Source organism: Oryx dammah, unplaced genomic scaffold, assembly GCF_014754425.2.
Source record: "Oryx dammah isolate SB20612 unplaced genomic scaffold, SCBI_Odam_1.1 HiC_scaffold_13, whole genome shotgun sequence".
NCBI lineage: Eukaryota > Metazoa > Chordata > Mammalia > Artiodactyla > Bovidae > Oryx > Oryx dammah.
Window position 1 is genome coordinate 24,650,372 of NW_024070197.1, and position 16,291 is coordinate 24,666,662.

At 49.0% G+C, this 16,291-nt stretch overlaps 1 protein-coding gene across 2 annotated transcripts; it reads right to left on the reverse strand.

Moving 5' to 3' along the window:
- Window positions 1-1,254: 1,254 nt before the first annotated feature.
- Window positions 1,255-11,776, reverse strand: POP4 (POP4 homolog, ribonuclease P/MRP subunit). Of its 2 annotated transcripts, none has more exons than XM_040253753.1 (7): window positions 11,522-11,776; window positions 9,508-9,560; window positions 7,697-7,920; window positions 6,031-6,108; window positions 5,818-5,879; window positions 4,058-4,159; window positions 1,255-3,148 (listed from the first exon to the last, which is right to left on the reverse strand). In XM_040253753.1, the coding sequence occupies exons 1-7, from the start codon at window positions 11,526-11,528 to the stop codon at window positions 3,012-3,014; spliced, it is 663 nt and encodes a 220-aa protein (XP_040109687.1). In that variant the 5' UTR covers window positions 11,529-11,776; the 3' UTR covers window positions 1,255-3,011. The 2 variants fall into 2 exon arrangements, with proteins under 2 accessions (XP_040109687.1, XP_040109686.1); XM_040253752.1 differs by having other exon boundaries at window positions 7,697-7,923; window positions 11,522-11,763.
- Window positions 11,777-16,291: the final 4,515 nt, after the last annotated feature.

Below are 16,291 nucleotides of genomic sequence, written 5' to 3' on the forward strand. Positions count from 1 at the left end.
TCCAATACTCTTGTCTGGAGAATCCCATGGACGGAGCCTGGTAGGCTGCAGTCCATGGGGTTGCTAGGAGTCGGACACGACTGAGCAACTTCCCTTTCACTTTTCAATTCATGCATTGGAGAAGGAAATGGCAACCCACTCCAGTGTTCTTGCCTGGAGAATCCCAGAGACGGGGGAGCCTGGTGGGCTGCGGTCTATGGGGTTGCACAGAGTCGGACACGATTGAAGCAACTTAGCAGCAGCAAGCTTAGGAAGGTGGGGCTTTAATTCCATAAGACTGGTGTCTTTATAAGAGGGAGACATCAGCGATCTCTCACCTCTCCCCGAGTGCACACAGGTGGTCATCTGAGGACACAGTGATGTGGCCAAGGAGAAAGCTCTTACCAGACAGCAACCCTGACGGCACCTTAATCTTGGACGTCCAACCTCCAGAACAATGAGAAAAGAAATGTCTGTTGATTAAGCTGACTCCCTGCAGTATTGTTATGGCAGGCTGGGCTAATAAGGCATGGCCCACACTGCCTCTCTCACCCTCCAGGTGCTTCATCCTTTTCCTGCCCTAGAGGCGCTGGCCTGTCCTTGCAGGCCCCGCACTGTGGCTGTGTCCTTCTCAGAACTGGCCCTAGGGGATGTAAAGGGCCTGGGCCCGCTCGCTCTTGGGGGGGAACAGTGGGTCACTGTACCCACGTCTTGTGTTTCATCCCGTGGTGTTAACTGTTCTGTTGCTTCACAGGCCTCTCGTGGGGCACAGGGTTCTCCCCTGCATGAAGGCTTATACACAAGGCAAATTTCACTGTCTCACAGGTAGCCTACGTGTCCAAGGCCCCAGCTCTGCTGGCGCTCTGCTCCCTGGGCAGCAGAGATGGGAGAGACTGGACTGCAAAGTACTACAGTGCTCTCCAAGACAAGCCCTGTGCTGCAGCCATGGGGACACGGCCAGCCCTGTGTACCTGCCTGTGCAGTTTAGTACAGTTTCATCGGGATCGCTCACTCACAGTCAGCGCCCAGCCCAGCCTGGGCCCTCCTCACCCCCTCCTCTGCCTTTGAGGACAGCGTGGTCCATGGGGCACAGAGCCTCATGGCCCCTAGGGACAAAAGGGTCTTCCAGAAATAGGCAGCCCAGTAGCAGCTTCATGACAGGTGAGCGTTCTCACCAAGTCTCCTTGGGGAGGGGGAGAGAAGTATATAAACTAAACAGCCACTCACATGGAAACTTGAGTCTGCGCCAAATGAAAAACAGATTTCACATGGCAATTGGTTCCAACAACTTTTCTGGAAAGCAACTGTATATTTATACAACACTGGCCGCCTTTTCCATTGCAGAGGGGTGGGTAAGAGCAGTGGGATTTAGGAAGTGATGGCACCTAGGCTGTTACCAGTGTGGCACTTTCAGACAGCCGGAAGAACAGAAGCCGTATCATGGGAAAGACAAGAGATTCCCTCAGGAAGCGGGAACCCACGTAATAAAGCATGTACTCTCGAAGTATCTTCCCATCCTAAAACACATGGCTCTGGTGCTAGACTATAGGGTTCAAATCCCAGCTCCACCTCTCTCAGGTGGTGAGGCCCCAGGCAAGCCAGTGCTCTGACTCTGAGTGTCTTTGTGGCCACACCCAATGGCTGTCACTGGGTCAGGATGCCCTGTCTGAGGTGGTGCTGGGAACTGTGCTCCAAACCACAGGCAGCAGTGGCTAGACTGTGGAGAACACCCCAGGAGACTCAGACCCTCCTGGTGAGGGACAGCATGCACAGATGGAAGCGGGGTTGAGCTGCCAGGCATGTATGACCGTGGGAGACTCTCGGTGGGCTCAGCCTTCAGGAGGCACAGCGAGGCCTTCTCACTGTTCTCCAGTTGATGTGAAATCAGTGTTTACGCTCCCCTTATCGTGTTTCTTGTCCCGTGAGGATACAGAGCGGGAAGTGCTGAGAAAGCAAAGCTCTGGCACTGCTGCTTCTCTTGGTGTGGAAGCAAAAGGCATGTGAATGTGCCACCAGTTTGTCATCAGGAATCTTCTGCCTTCACCTTGTTGACCAGCAAACACCTGCTGCTCAAAGGAAAGGGGTGACAGGGTCTTCTAAGCCACATGGCTTTTTTAATAGCAGACCTGGAAGGCTGGTCCCCACCCTGTTCTCATTTGGCTGGTTTGTACTCAGGCCTGAGTAGAAGGGCCTCAGCTACTGGCCCACGGGCACACTGCCCACAGGCCTGGGGTCAGACTGGAGAGCCATGCTTTTTGGCAGCAAAAATGGAACTAAGAGTCACCTAAGGTGGCACCGTTGGGGACTGAGGCTTTCCTGCAGGTTAGACCTTGGCAAAGGCTGTAGTCTTATTTTCCCCTCAGTCCCCCTTCCTCTGGAGCCTAATAGACTCAGGAATTGAGAACACTCCATAGGCTTAAGCTCCCTGTACTGGAACTTTCTTCTGCTTTCTAGAAACAGCAAAGTAAACCGTGGTCAGGTCAGAGCTTGACAGAAGGCATGATTTAAAGTGACGCATCGAAGATGCAGGGCACCTCTGAACTAGTGCACTCGGCGCGTCGTGGCACGGAGAGCAAAAGGCACAAGCCAGGGGCAGCCTCAGGCCTCTCGTCCCTTCCGTCCTGGCCGTGCTGCAGGAATCACTCCTGTGGCCTGTTCACGCCCACATGCATATTTTATTATCACACAAACTACTGATTTATCAAACAACATTCTGAAAACACAGAAAAGGATGAAAAGAAAAACCAAATAAACTATTTAGGTCAACTTGTGTTAATCCTGGTGCTTTCTGCCAATCTTTTCTCTCCATGGGAGTAATATAAAAATGAGAGCATCTATAAAGACGCATCCCTCTGGTCCATGAATTCTGTGCTCAGTACAGTGCTTCTTCCCAGATGACTAAATGTCCTTAACGCTGATTTAAACTGGCCGGAAGTGGTCTATAACCAGAACTGGCCTGACCATCTCTTCCCTGAAAGGTGGATGTTTCCAGTCTTTGGCTGGCATAAATAATCCCCTTAGGCAGCAACAGCTCACAGGTCAATTGTTCCCTTGGCTTTGAACTTTTTTGCAGACCGCTCACTTGACCGCAGCTGGAATTTGCTACCATAAATGTAGGAAATAAAGCCATCGATCTCCACGGTGAACACACAGTTTAGTTTGGGGATAACTGAAAAAAAGTAAGAGAAAAAGGATAAGGAAAAAAATCCTGGCAGTAAGTTCACTTTTACAGAAACTATTATTCCCAAGAATAATAAACAAAGCAACTAGGGAAAACATTAGGAAATGCAGGAACCCACAAAGTTAACAATACCAGGATGAAGGTGATGATTCTACCAGAAGGCCAATTTACTCACATTTTAAATATAACTCAACACCTAGTATTCAGGGTGAAAGGCTATGAACCAAACTCCCAGAATCAAAAACTCCCAGGAAAACTGCCAGAAACTCATGGGTTTATGCTTCTGGGGAAACCTGTACACCACTTTCTGAGGTTTAAAATGAGCAGAGGAATATATAGGGAAATGGAAGCAAGCCGCAAGAAACCCAAGGGTCAAAAATGAAAGGAACAACCCCCACTGTGGTTTTGAAATCTCCGGATTCGTGGGCAAGGCAGGGGTGTGGGAATCCTGACAGGCCAGGTGCTCCTCTGCCAGAGCAGTGAGCACGACAGACAGACGAGTGGGGATTCGCTTCCCTGGATCCCAGGGCGCGGGCTCTGGGAACTCCAGGGGCAGGCGCTGCCTTGGCTTCCTCCCTACTAGTTCTCTGGCTACAGTCCTCTGGGAGGCAGCAGCCTTTGGGCAGGTGGAGGGTTCCAGTCCTGGAAACAGACCCAGGTAGGTGTCTGGAGGCACAGCCAAGCAACCCTTCCTTCCCTTGATCATATCTGGCCATGGTGGCTGGGCTGATGAGTGTCTCAGGGAGAGCCTTGGGTGCCAGGATGGTCTCTGCAGGCTTGACATGTAAGATAGGCAGGGATCTGCTGACTCGAAAGGCCAAACTACCTTTACAGTCCTGAGGAAAGGGTCAATGAGTTGGCTGGGGTGGCCCCAGCCACGGCCACCCAGTCACGTACCTTTCAGGCGGTCTTCTTTAGTGATAATTTTGAAAACATGCTTTGTTTCTTGTAGAAGGATCCCTGTAACACCCACATAGGAGGGGCACTTGGATTTTGTAACTGCAAAGGAAAAGGGCAGTTCAGGGCTCAGGCCTCTGTGCTATTAGCAGAGCCACAGGCAGCCAGGCCTGTCAGGGATGAGGGCTCTGTTCCCAATCTTGAGCCAGCAGAGGAAGAAAGGGCACCAGGCGGGGCATGGTGAGGGGCAGCACTCCTATCCGAAGTGCTGGCGACTCAGCTGGGCATGAACAAACCCAGGTTTCCCAGTCCCTTATAGCCTCTGTGCTGCTCTGGTAAGGTGTCCTTCAGAGGGCCTGCTGCCACAGGGGTCCTGGCAGGATTCTGGAGCCAAGAGGTCACACGTGTATCCAATACCACCAAGACCCATAGGTGGGTTGCTCTGGCAAGGCCAAGTCTCACTTATAGGACCTGAATGAACACCTGTTCACCATGGTCTTCCTGTAACCTCCTACACTCTGGCCAGAATGGGCGGCCACTCCAGGTCACCCAGGAGTGAGCTGCCACCATGGCAGCAGGCCCCTCACCTCCTCCAACCCATCTCCCATGTAGCCAGTACATGGTCACGGAACATCTGCTGTGTGTCTGGCACTGTCCAAGGCAGGTGCTGGGCACAGCAGTGAAAAGGGCAGTCCTGGGTCCTGCTCTCAGGGAGCTGTTGTTCTAGTCGGGGAGGGGTAACAAATACAGACAGCTTTATTTTCTGATAGTGATGAGTGCTATGAAAAAAAAAAAACGGCAGGGTAATGGGGGAGAGGGGTCACCTTTAGTAATGGTAGACCCCTGGGAAGTGACATCTGAACAGAGACCCAAATAACGAGAAAGAATCCTGTGAACACAAAGAACTCCCTGGGCAGAGGGAAAAAGCAAATGCTAGGACCCTGAGGCAGGGCCAGGCCTGGTGAGCAGAAAGCTGGCCAGTATGGTTAGACCTGCTGCCCAAGGAGACTGCACAGGGTGTCTGGACCACAGTAAAGAGGCAGAAGGGACAGGACTTTTTCAGTTAAAAAAAATCCTCCCTCTGGCTGCCTGGTCAGGGGAGGAGCAGTGTGTTGGTAGGAAGAGGGTTAGGCGGCTCTGCAATAATCCAAGGGAGGAGCAGTGGCTTAGATTCGGATGTTAGGGTGTGCTCATGCCTTGGAGGTGGGGATGAGCAAAGAAATGTGGATGCCTCCGAGGTCTCTGGCCTGAACAACCAGGGCGACTAGTGTGCTACGAACTGTGGTCCTCAGCAGTGCTCAGTGGCGTCACTGACACTGACCTCAGTGGCAACTGAGACGACAAAGAGCGGGGGAGGGCTGATCTGAGCAGAGGCCCAGAGTTCTACTTTGGATATGTAAAGGTTACGGTGTCTACTGCACAACTGGGTGGCTATATCCAGCAGACAGTTGAATTCAAAGAGTTCAAGGGTAAGGTCTGTGCTAGAGATGACACTTGGGGACTGTTGGTCTAGAGCTGACATTTAGAACCACGGGACTGTTCAAGTTAGCAGGCTGTGTGTGAGTGCCAGCAGGGGTCTCTGTGTGGAGAAGGCACACAGAGACCATTTAAGAGTATCCAACAAGTGGCCAGAACTGACTAAGACGTCTATAGTCATCTCCTATCCTAAGTGCTGGTGATGTGGGGATATCAGCAGTGAAAGGAACTGTCACTGAAGGATGGCCTGGGCATCCGGAGGATGTGCTCTCTAGGCAAATTACCTGAAACAATAGCGCCGTGAAGGTCTGCCTTTAGAAGCTTGGCCTGAATCATCTGTGGCTGCCTAAGAGGTAAATAGAAGCCTTCAGTGTATACCATGATGATAAATTCTGAAAGAAGCAAACAAGTCTACAGACTTCTGCAGCCAGGCAATGCTGATAGCAGGGTCCCTTGGGTTCTGCTCCAAAGGGCAAGGCTTCAGAACTGTGACTCACGTGTCTGGTTTGAGGCCGTTGCATAGATCCCGGATGTACTGTTTCCAGAGTTCGTGTAGAGGGAGAAAAAGACTGTATCTGTGGCAAATTCAGATAGAGGTAAAAAGTTAAGTAATGACACTTATACTATATGACACTATAACATCCAAAGAGCGCACAGCTTGGCTTGCTGCCAAGGACCGTGACCTGGATCACTGGGGCCTGGGTGCAAATCCTAGTTTTACTTCCTATAACCGCACTGAAATCCAGGACCTTCACCTCTCAAATCTTAAGTTTCCTCTCTGGTAGAACACGCTCAAGGCTAAGTCTTTGCTAATGAGAGGAGAAAGATGTTGTCTTCCTTTGCCCCTTCATCCTTCCTGCTGGTTAGATGCAGCCATGACGGCTGGAGCTCAAGCAGACACCTTAGATAAGATGGGGCAGCAGCAAGGGTGCGCCCCAGGCTGCACTCCGGGGTGTCCGATGGCTCTGGAGCTGCCTGTGCACCAGCTCAGGACGGCATTCAGCTGGGCTTTTCACAAGAGAAAAGAAGCCACTGCTACTGGCTTATTGTTTAAGTGACTGCTGTTTGGAAGTTTTCTATAATAGGAAGCGGACCTCGATAAGCCCTCAGTAAACAGGAGTGGCTGGTTGTCATAAGTCCATGTGCAAGGTGACAGGGTCTGTCTGGAGGGTGAGAAGTGGTGGGGTGCAGGGGAGGAAGCAGGTGAGAGGACCCTGAATGGGCCTTCCTGATGATTCATGAGGAATCCGCTTAACGAAGCTACTGGTTAGAGAAAATGAGAACCTCAGGCTGAAACCCAAAGTGGACTCTATCGGTAGGGACATGGGCGAGGCATACCAGGGGCAGGCAGCAGTCCCTTCCTCCTCCCAAAACCCAGCTGATTTTGTGAGGGGGCTGTGAACAAAGTGACAGATTCTGTCTTGTGGGATGTGGGAGGCTATTTGGCTACAGATCTTGGAGCCAAAGCATATGAACAGTCCTAAGACATGCAAATGCAGAACTGTAGCCAAGGAGGGATGGAGTGTCAGCTGGAGGGAGGAACATGTCCTCCCACAGAGAGTGATGTCTCTCAAAACTTCTGAAACACATGGGCAGCACGTTCTTTGGCAACAAAACCCCAGTGGGTGATTCTGTCTAGAGCTATTAAAAGCTACAGAGAGATATATGTTAAGAAGTATCAGTTCCTTTTGTTCTAAGAAAACCGTTGCCCTGTTGTCATGGGCAACAGACTCACTTTTGGCACTGGCCTTAATAGTTAAGGATAGGACAGAAGCCAAATCGAAAAAGGTCTGAATTGGTAAAGGAAGGCTGCCCCCTTGTGGCAGAAATGGGAGAGGCTCTCTTAGCTAAAGCGGAGCAGGTGCTTCCTAGCTTCCCCAAGTGAAGTTGCTCAGCCATGTCAGACTCTTTGCAACCCTATGGACTGTAGAGCTCACCAGGCTCCTCCGTCCGTAGGATTTTCCAGGCGAGAATACTGGAGTGGGTTGCCATTTCCTTCTCCAGGGGATCTTCCTGACCCATGGATCGAACCCGGGCCTCCCGCGTTGCAGGCAGACTCTCTACGGTCTGAGCCACCAGGGAATCCCCTAGCTTTCCAAATCTGTACTCAGTACTAGGAAGATTACACTGCTCACGTGGAAAGGCAGGAAAAGCTCGCCATACCTCTGCTGCTCTGGTTTAATGTCAAAGAGCCGCAGCTCCCTCCTCTGCTTGGCAGAAAGGCCTTTAGATTTCTTTCTCTTTTCCTTTTGCTTCCGGTGAGTGAAGTACTCCAGGACAACGGCCTTGCGTTGCAGGTGGTCCTCTAGGGCTTGCTGGCTCATGCGGGGCATGCTCCGCTTCAGGAAGGCCCTCATGAAGGCCTCGGCCCGCTGGGCTCCCGGGTGCTGCTTGGGGACAAGACGGTGCGGGGCTGCTCTGGCTGGGGCCACCCAGGCCCCCGGGCCCTCCCACACCCACCGCAAGAGCAGGTGGCCACCTTCGCCGACCCACCTGTCTACCCACCGAGGCCCGTATAGCCTCTTGTTGGCTGAGGGTCTGCCAGCTCAGCTGGCCAGAAGTGAAAGCCACATTTAAATGTCAATTTGTGACTGCCACACAGATCAATCATCTCAGACTCCAACTTCCTACTCTACTTCTTTGAGGTTAGTTAAGAACAAAAACAAAAAGCCACAGCAAAAACCCAAATGGACCAAAACACTGTATTTGGAAGAAAAGACCTCTCTCATCCTTGGAAGGGAGGAAAGCTTGAGAAACAATAAGGCAACAGTATTTAATCAGTCATGATCAAACGAAGGCAAGCGACGGCCTCGAAGGAAATGATCTTAACACTAGGGAAAAACAGCATCATCAGGAGCTCCAGGCTGGGGCCAGCCGCAGCAATTTTGACACTGGCCGTATCATTAATACTCTATTGAGTCTTCAGCAGTGCAGACGTGGCTTGGTACTCTCCTAGTTGGTTCTGGCATTGCCTGAAGAGTGAAACTGCCAGCACACCTTAGCCCTGAGCGCTCATGCTTCTCCACACACAGCAGAGCATCATGTGGCTGTGACTGAGTGCCTGCGCTGAGAGAGAGCTTCTGGGCAAAGCAACTGTCATGACTGCGTGTAATTCTTGAAAGAACAGGCACTGCTGTCCCTCGAGTTGAAGTTTCACCAGTCTCTTCCTCATTCCAATGCCTTTGCCCAGATGTGTGCCACAGCCCTAGGGAGCACTGAGGTTCTCCCTATTGGCAGGGCCATTTCCTGGACTTCCATTGCACTAACTGGGCTGCAAATACATTGGAGCTCAGGTGTTGATAGTAATCTAGCTCTCATTTCATGGAGCAGACATGGGCTTGGGGATGGGTGGGAGATGGGGATAAATGTGATACACACAATCTTCAAGGTTCCCCATAGTAACGAGGGCAGTCAGCTTTAGCTCTGTACTTTTAAATGCTAAGTAAAAATTCACTATCATCACTATTATTATTGTAAGAGGACATTTGATTCTTTAAACACCTAAGTGGCCCACCTTTCATGCAGAAGCCAAATAAAGGTGTATCAGTCTTTCAAGATCTTGATTTCCTAAGTAACTCCCTCATTATGAGTCACCAGTGAAGCTTTTGCCAAACTGACAAAGTATGTCTGTAGCACCCAGATATGATCCATAAATTACACTTATGAAATATGATCTGTCTTCCCTCTTCAGGAGTGAAGGGGGCAGAGTAACAAGGTCAAATGACAGTGCTAACCATGACAGGTTTCAGGGGAGCACAGCCTGGTGTCCCCTACATGGTGAGGTGACACAGATCAGGAGGTCCCAGTTTACCAAACCTGACTCTGGGAAAGCAGGCCAGCAGAGCAACAGGCCTTGATTAACCCTACCATGCCTGCTGGAAACGTGAGGGTAAACTGTGGGAAAGTTAAGAGGCCACGGAGCCATCTCTGCCATCACCTCTGTTGCTCCCAGACCCCCTGCCCAAGCACCATACCTGAACGTCGAACTCTTTTGCCTCTTTCTGAGAAAAGGCATGGTAGACCACACCTAGGGGAGTAAAAAAAACACACACACACAAACATGGAAAGATCAGTCCTGTTGGCTATGGCTATAAAACCTAAGACTTTTCTAACTGTGAAAAGCACTTTGCTTAACTGAGGGACAGATGGGTGGTGCAGAGAGCACAGCAGCAAAGCTTACTCAGATGTCTAAGGCCCTACCCTCCAGCCACATCCGTCCATCCTAGCGGTCCCAGCGGTGTGCTTTAGAACAGAGCTTCTCAAACAGGAACGTGTGTCAGAATCTCTGGAATCTGTTGCTCTAGAACTCTAATAATGTATCTCATTGAAAAGTTATGTGACAGGGCTTTTCAGGATGAGGATACTTGAAACTATTACATTTTGTTTACTGTTTGATGTTTAAAAAAAGACTTCTCACATTTTAGTATCAATGAAGCTGAGATGTATCATACAACTGATGGTGTCCTAAATTGATAAAATACCATAGAGCTTTCTTCAAGCTCAAAATACATATTGCTCAACATGGTTTCAACCTTCAAAAATCTTCACACTCTTGTTTCTTAATTTCTTCTGAAGAAAACCACAGCACTGGGGACAGAATATGGGTATGAAGAGAATGAGACAAAGGCCTGGTTTAAGGGCCAAAGACTAGAAAATATGGTTCACACTACACTCTAAATTCCATCCCAGCTCTGTTGTGTGTCCCTGAATACATCTGAACAAACAAACCAAGGTGGTTACAAGTTTTATATACAGAGTATGAATCTCCCTCAACTGGAAGACAGGGATTGAAATCTGTATAAAGTAACTTGCAGGGTATGGAACCCCAGGAATGACTGCAACTGTCACAGGTGCCTAGCATTAAACCCAGAAGCCTTTTTTCCTCCCTCCTATAACAGACATCTAACAGTTATTGAGCCCTCAATACTTGCCATGCCCAATTAAAAGCTACGTATATTTTACCTCATACTTTCTAAGTGACCATTTTAAAGGCGTTATTATTCCTATTATATAGTCCCAGGTGGCGCCAGTGGTAAAGAATTCGCCTGCCAATGCAGGAGACACAAGAGAAATGGGTTCAATCCCTGGGTTGGGAAGATCCCTTGGAGGAGGCAACCCCCTCCAGTATTCTTGTCTGGAAAATCCCATGGACAGAGGAACCTGGTGGGCTACAGTCCATGGGGTTGCAAAGGGTCGGCCATGACTAAGCACGCACACACACATTCCTATTATGCACTGAGAAAACTGGAAGTTCAAATATGCTGAGACACTTAACTCGATCACGTAGATCGAGAGGCAGAAGTGGAATTTAAAATCCAGTTTTAACGGTGTCACTCCCCTGCCTATATAAATTGCCTAGGGTGCTTGCTCACCTCCTCTATGCTCAAACTCTCAAAACCTTAGGTTAGTGGTATTGTTCCCCAGCGCGCTCTTTGCGCTTTACACCAGAAAAGGGTCGTTCACAGAACAGCTGGCTGGTCAGGCACTATTATCAGTACCGTCAGTTCAGATCAGTCGCTCAGTCTTGTCTGACTCTTTGCGACCTCATGGACTGCAGCACACCAGGCTTCCCTGCCCATCACCAACTCCCGGAGCTTGCTCAAACTCATGTCCATTGAGTTGGTGATGCCATCCAACCGTTACAAAAGGGGAAACCGGGTTGTAGAGAGGAAAAGGGACCACGCCACCACGAGAGACAGCAGCCAAGGCAGACCAAGGCCTTGGGCCCTCCTCTAGCACCACTCACCGGGGAGCAGGGCAGCCCCCCTCCCCCTCCTCCGGCCCAGAGAACCCGACATCAGTTTCTAGTTCAGAGACTGCGCCAGGCCAATCGGGACTCCGAGCCACAGTTACACTTCTAGAAGGCGGAGCAATTCCCACGGCAGTTCCGTCCAGACTCCCCTGCAACCCTGTCACCCACCAATACCAAGACCTAGTCTCCGGCTCTCTAACACCCTCTCCAGTTTCGTGGCCCTCAACCCGGCTTACTCGTCATTCTCGGACCGCTTCCGGTGCGCTCTGCTGACGTTTCCTTCAGGCGTCGCTCACTCTTCACCCGTCTCTACTTCTTCAGCAGCCCTCGACCACTAGAGCTTCTCTCGTCCAAGTTTGTGGCGCAGACGTTCCTTGTGCCCGAAGTCGCGCGGGAAGCAGGTTGACAGGCGGACGACCTGCTACTCGGAGCTGGACTCTCGAGCTCCTAGCTCGGGGATGGCGCCGCCCGTGACGTCACCGACGCGCGCCGACTTAGCGTGACGCCTGCGCCTCGGGGCGGATGCCCGCGCGCAGAGTACTGCGGCCTGACTGAGTATCTGTGTGGTGGGGTCTCTCAGTTTGTGTGTTTTGTAGGCGAGGGACTGCCAGAAGCCGTAGGGTTGGAGTTGGGGAGTGTGGAATGCTTGTGAAGTCCTGGAATAGAGCGAGACGACTCGACTTGGAGAGGACGGAGGGAGGTTGGGGACGCGAGGAGGGTAGAAATGGGTTTGGGGATGGTGGTGGTGGTGGAGGCAATGAGTTCTGTGCGATCCCTAATCAGTGCTCGCTACAGGGTCAGCGGAGGCACGGAAGTTGGGGTAGGAGGTTCTTGTTTTATCTCTGCTGCTAGCTAGCTGTGTGATCTCGCTTAAGGCAATTTGCATCTCGGGGCCTCACTTTTCCCGTGTGCTGTGAATGGGGTTGGGCTTGATGGTCTCGGGAATATTCAGATCAGTTCAGTTCAGTCGCTCAGTCGTGTCCGACTCTTTGCAACCCCATGAATCGCAGCACACCAGGCCTCCCTGTCCATCACCAACTCCCGGAGTTCACTCAGAGTCGCGTCCATCGAGTCAGTGATGCCATCCAGCTATCTCATCCTCGGTCGCCCCCTTCTCCTCCTACCTCCAATCCCTCCCAGCATCGAAGTCTTCTCCAGTGAGTCAACTCTTCGCATGAGGTGGCCAAAGTACTGGAGTTTCAGCTTTAGCATCAAAGAAATCCCAGGGCTGATCTTCAGAATGGACTGGTTGGATCTCCTTGCAGTCCAAGGGACTCTCAAGAGTCTTCTCCAACACCACAGTTCAAAAGCATCAATTCTTCGGCACTCACAGCCTTTCTTCACAGTCCAACTCTCACATCCATACATGACTACTGGAAAAACCATAGCCTTGACTAGATGGACCTTTGTTGGCAAAGTAACATCTCTGCTTTTGAATATGCTATCTGCTGCTGCTGCTAAGTCACTTCAGTCGTGTCCGACTCTATGCTTCCCCATAAATAGCAGCCCACCGGGCTCCCCCGTCCCTGGGATTCTCCAGGCAAGAACGCTGGATTGGGTTGCCATTTCCTTCTCCAATGCATGAAAGTTAAAAGTGAAAGTGAAGTCGCTCAGTCGCGTCCGACTCCTAGCGACCCCATGGCCTGCAGCCTACCAGGCTTCTCTGTCCATGGGATTTTCCAGGCGGGAGTACTGGAGTGGGGTGCCACTGCCTTCTCTGGAATATGCTATCTAGGTTGGTCATAACTTTCCTTCCAAGGAGTAAGCATCTTTTAATTTCATGGCTGCAATCACCATCTGCAGTGATTTTGGAGCCCCCCAAAATAAAGTCTGACACTGTTTCTACTGTTTCCCCATCTATTTCCCATGAAGTGATGGGACCAGATGCCATGATCTTAGCTTTCTGAATGTTGAGCTTTAAGCCAGCTGTTTCACTCTCCTCTTTCACTTTGATCAAGAGGCTTTTTAGTTTCTGTTCACTTTCTGCCATAAGGTGGTGTCATCTGCATATCTGAGGTTATTGATGTTTCTCCCGGCAATCTTGATTCCAGCTTGTGCTTCTTCCAGCCCAGCGTTTCTCATGATGTACTCTGCATGTAAGTTAAATAAGAAGGGTGACAATATACAGCCTTGTTGTACTCTTTTTCCTATTTGGAACCAGTCTGTTGTTCCATGTCCAGTTCTAACTGTTGCTTCCTGACCTGCATATAGGTTTCTCAAGAGGCAGGTCAGGTGGTCTGGTATTCCCATCTCTCTCAGAATTTTCCACAGTTGATTGTGATCGACACAGTCAAAGGCTTTGGCATAGTCAATAAAGCAGAAATAGATGTTGTTCTGGAACTCTCTTGCTTTTTCCATGATCCAGCGGATGTTGGCAATTTGATCTCTGGTTCTTCTGCCTTTCCGAAAACCAGCTTGAACATCAGGAACTTCACGGTTCACGTGTTGCTGAAGCCTGGCTTGGAGAATTTTGAGCATTACTTTACTAGCGTGTGATATGAGTGCAATTGTGCAGTAGTTTGAGCGTTCTTCGGCATTGCCTTTCTTTGGAATTGGAATGAAAACACCTTTTGCAGTCCTGTGGCCACTGCTGAGTTATGCCAAATTAGCTGGCATATTGAGTGCAGCACTTTCACAGCATCATCTTTCAGGATTTGAAATAGCTCAACTGGAATTCCATCATCTCCACTAGCTTTGTTCATAATGCTTTCTAAGGCCCACTTGACTTCACATTCCAGGATGTCTGGCTCTAGGTGAGTGATCACACCATCATGATTATCTTGGTTGTGAAGCTCTTTTTTGTACAGTTCTTCTGGGTATTCTTGCCACCTCTTCTTAATATCTTCTTCTTCTGTTAGGTCCATACCATTTCTGTCCTTTATCGAGCCCATCTTTGCATGAAATGTTCCCTTGGTATCTCTAATTTTCTTGAAGAGATCTCTAGTCTTTCCCATTCTGTTCTTTTCCTCTATTTCTTTGCATTGATCGCTGAGGAAGGCTTTCTTATCTCTCCTTGCTATTCTTTGGAACTCTGCATTCAGTTGGTTATATCTTTCCTTTTCCCTTTGATTTTCACTTCTCTTCTTTTCACAGCTATTTATAAGGCCACTTCAGACAGCCATTTTGCTTTTTTGCATTTCTTTTCCATGGGGATGGTCTTGATCCCTGTCTCCTGTACAGTGTCACAAACCTCATTCCATAGTTCATCAGGCACTCTATCTATCAGATCTAGTCCCTTAAATCTATTTCTTACTTCCACTGTATAATCATAAGAGCTCCCAGTCTTGTTTTTGCTGACTGTATAGAGCTTCTCCATCTTTGGCTGCAAAGAATATAATCAATCTGATTTCGGTGTTGACCATCTGGTGATGTCCATGTGTAGAGTCTTCTCTTGTGTTGTTGGAAGAGGGTGTTTGCTATGACCAGTACATTTTCTTGGCAAAACTCTATTAGCCTTTGCCCTGCTTCATTCCGTATTCCAAGCCCAAATTTGCCTGTAACTCCAGGTGTTTCTTGACTTCCTACTTTTGCATTCCAGTCCCCTATAATGAAAAGGACATCTTTTTGGCATGTTAGTTCTAAAAGGTCTTGTAGGTCTTCATAAAACCGTTCAACTTCAGCTTCTTCAGCGTTACTGGTTGGGGCATAGACTTGGATTACTGTGATATTGAATGGTTTGCCTTGGAAACGAACAGAGATCATTCTGTCGTTTTGAGATTGCATCCAAGTACTGCATTTCGGACTTTTTTGCTGACCATGATGGCTACTCCATTTCTTCTGAGGGATTCATGCCTGCAGTAGTAGATATAATGGTCATCTGAGTTAAATTCACCCATTCCAGTCCATTTTAGTTTGCTGATTCCTAGAATGTCGACGTTCACTCTTGCCATCTCCTGTTTGACCACTTCCAATTTGCCTTGATTCATGAACCTAACATTCCAGGTTCCTATGCAATATTGCTCTTTACAGCATCCGACCTTGCTTCTATCACCAGTCCCATCCACAATTGGGTATTGTTTTTGCTTTGGCTCCATCCCTTCATTCTTTCTAGAGTTATTTCTCCACTGATCTCCAGTAGCATATTGGGCACCTACTGACCTGGAGAGTTCCTCTTTCAGTATCCTATCAGTACAGTAGAAACTCCCTTTAAAGGAAAAACTTTTCTCAAGGAACCCTGGGAGTATGTCCACATGTCCTAGTTTTAGAAACATTGGCTTAAGTTTCTTTGAGTGGCGACCTTGTATAATTTTGATATTAAACATGACTGCAGGCCCTGATATTGAGTGACTTGTCTAGCATTTACCTTATATATATATTACCACCAAAATGGAAACAGCATTGAAACCAAAATGTATTGCACCTGCAGACCCCTGAAAATACCTAAGAATCTCTGGGACTAAGTTTAAGAAACTGCTCTTGGGTTAGTTATGTGAACTATCATTCCTTGTTGTTCAGTTGCTAAGTCGTGTCCGATTCTTTGCAACCCATGGACTGCAGCTCATCAGGCTCCTCTGTTCTTGACTATCTCTTGGAGTTTGGTCAGATTCATGTGCTTTGAGTTGGTGATGCTATCTAACCATTTCATCCTCTGCCACCCCCTTGTCCTTTTGCCTTCAGTCTTTCCCAGCATCATAGTCTTTTCCAGTGAGTAGGCTCTTCCCATCAGGTGGCCAAAGTATTGGAGCTTCAGCTTTAGCATCAGTTCTTCCAATGAATATTCAGGGTTGATTTCCTTTAGGATTGACTGGTCTGATCTCCGTGCAGTGCAAAGGACTCTCAAGAGTCTTCTCCAGCACCAGTTTGAAAGAATTAATTCTTCATTGCTCAGCCTTCTTTATGGTCCAATTATCACTTCCATACATGACTACTGGAGAAACTATAGCTTTGACTATACAGACCTTTGTTGACAAAGTGATGTCTCTGCTTTTGAATACACTGTCTAGGTTTGTCATGACTTTCCTTCCAAGGAGCAAGCATCTTTTAATTTCATAGTTGCAGTCACAGTC

Coding starts and splice junctions, on each gene's coding strand:
- POP4 (XM_040253752.1), bottom strand. Junction 6,109..7,696: donor ATTAAACCAGAGCAGCAGAG/GTATGGCGAGCT, acceptor AATTTGCCACAG/ATACAGTCTTTTTCTCCCTC. Junction 3,149..4,057: donor TAAAGAAGACCGCCTGAAAG/GTACGTGACTGG, acceptor ACTTTTTTTCAG/TTATCCCCAAACTAAACTGT.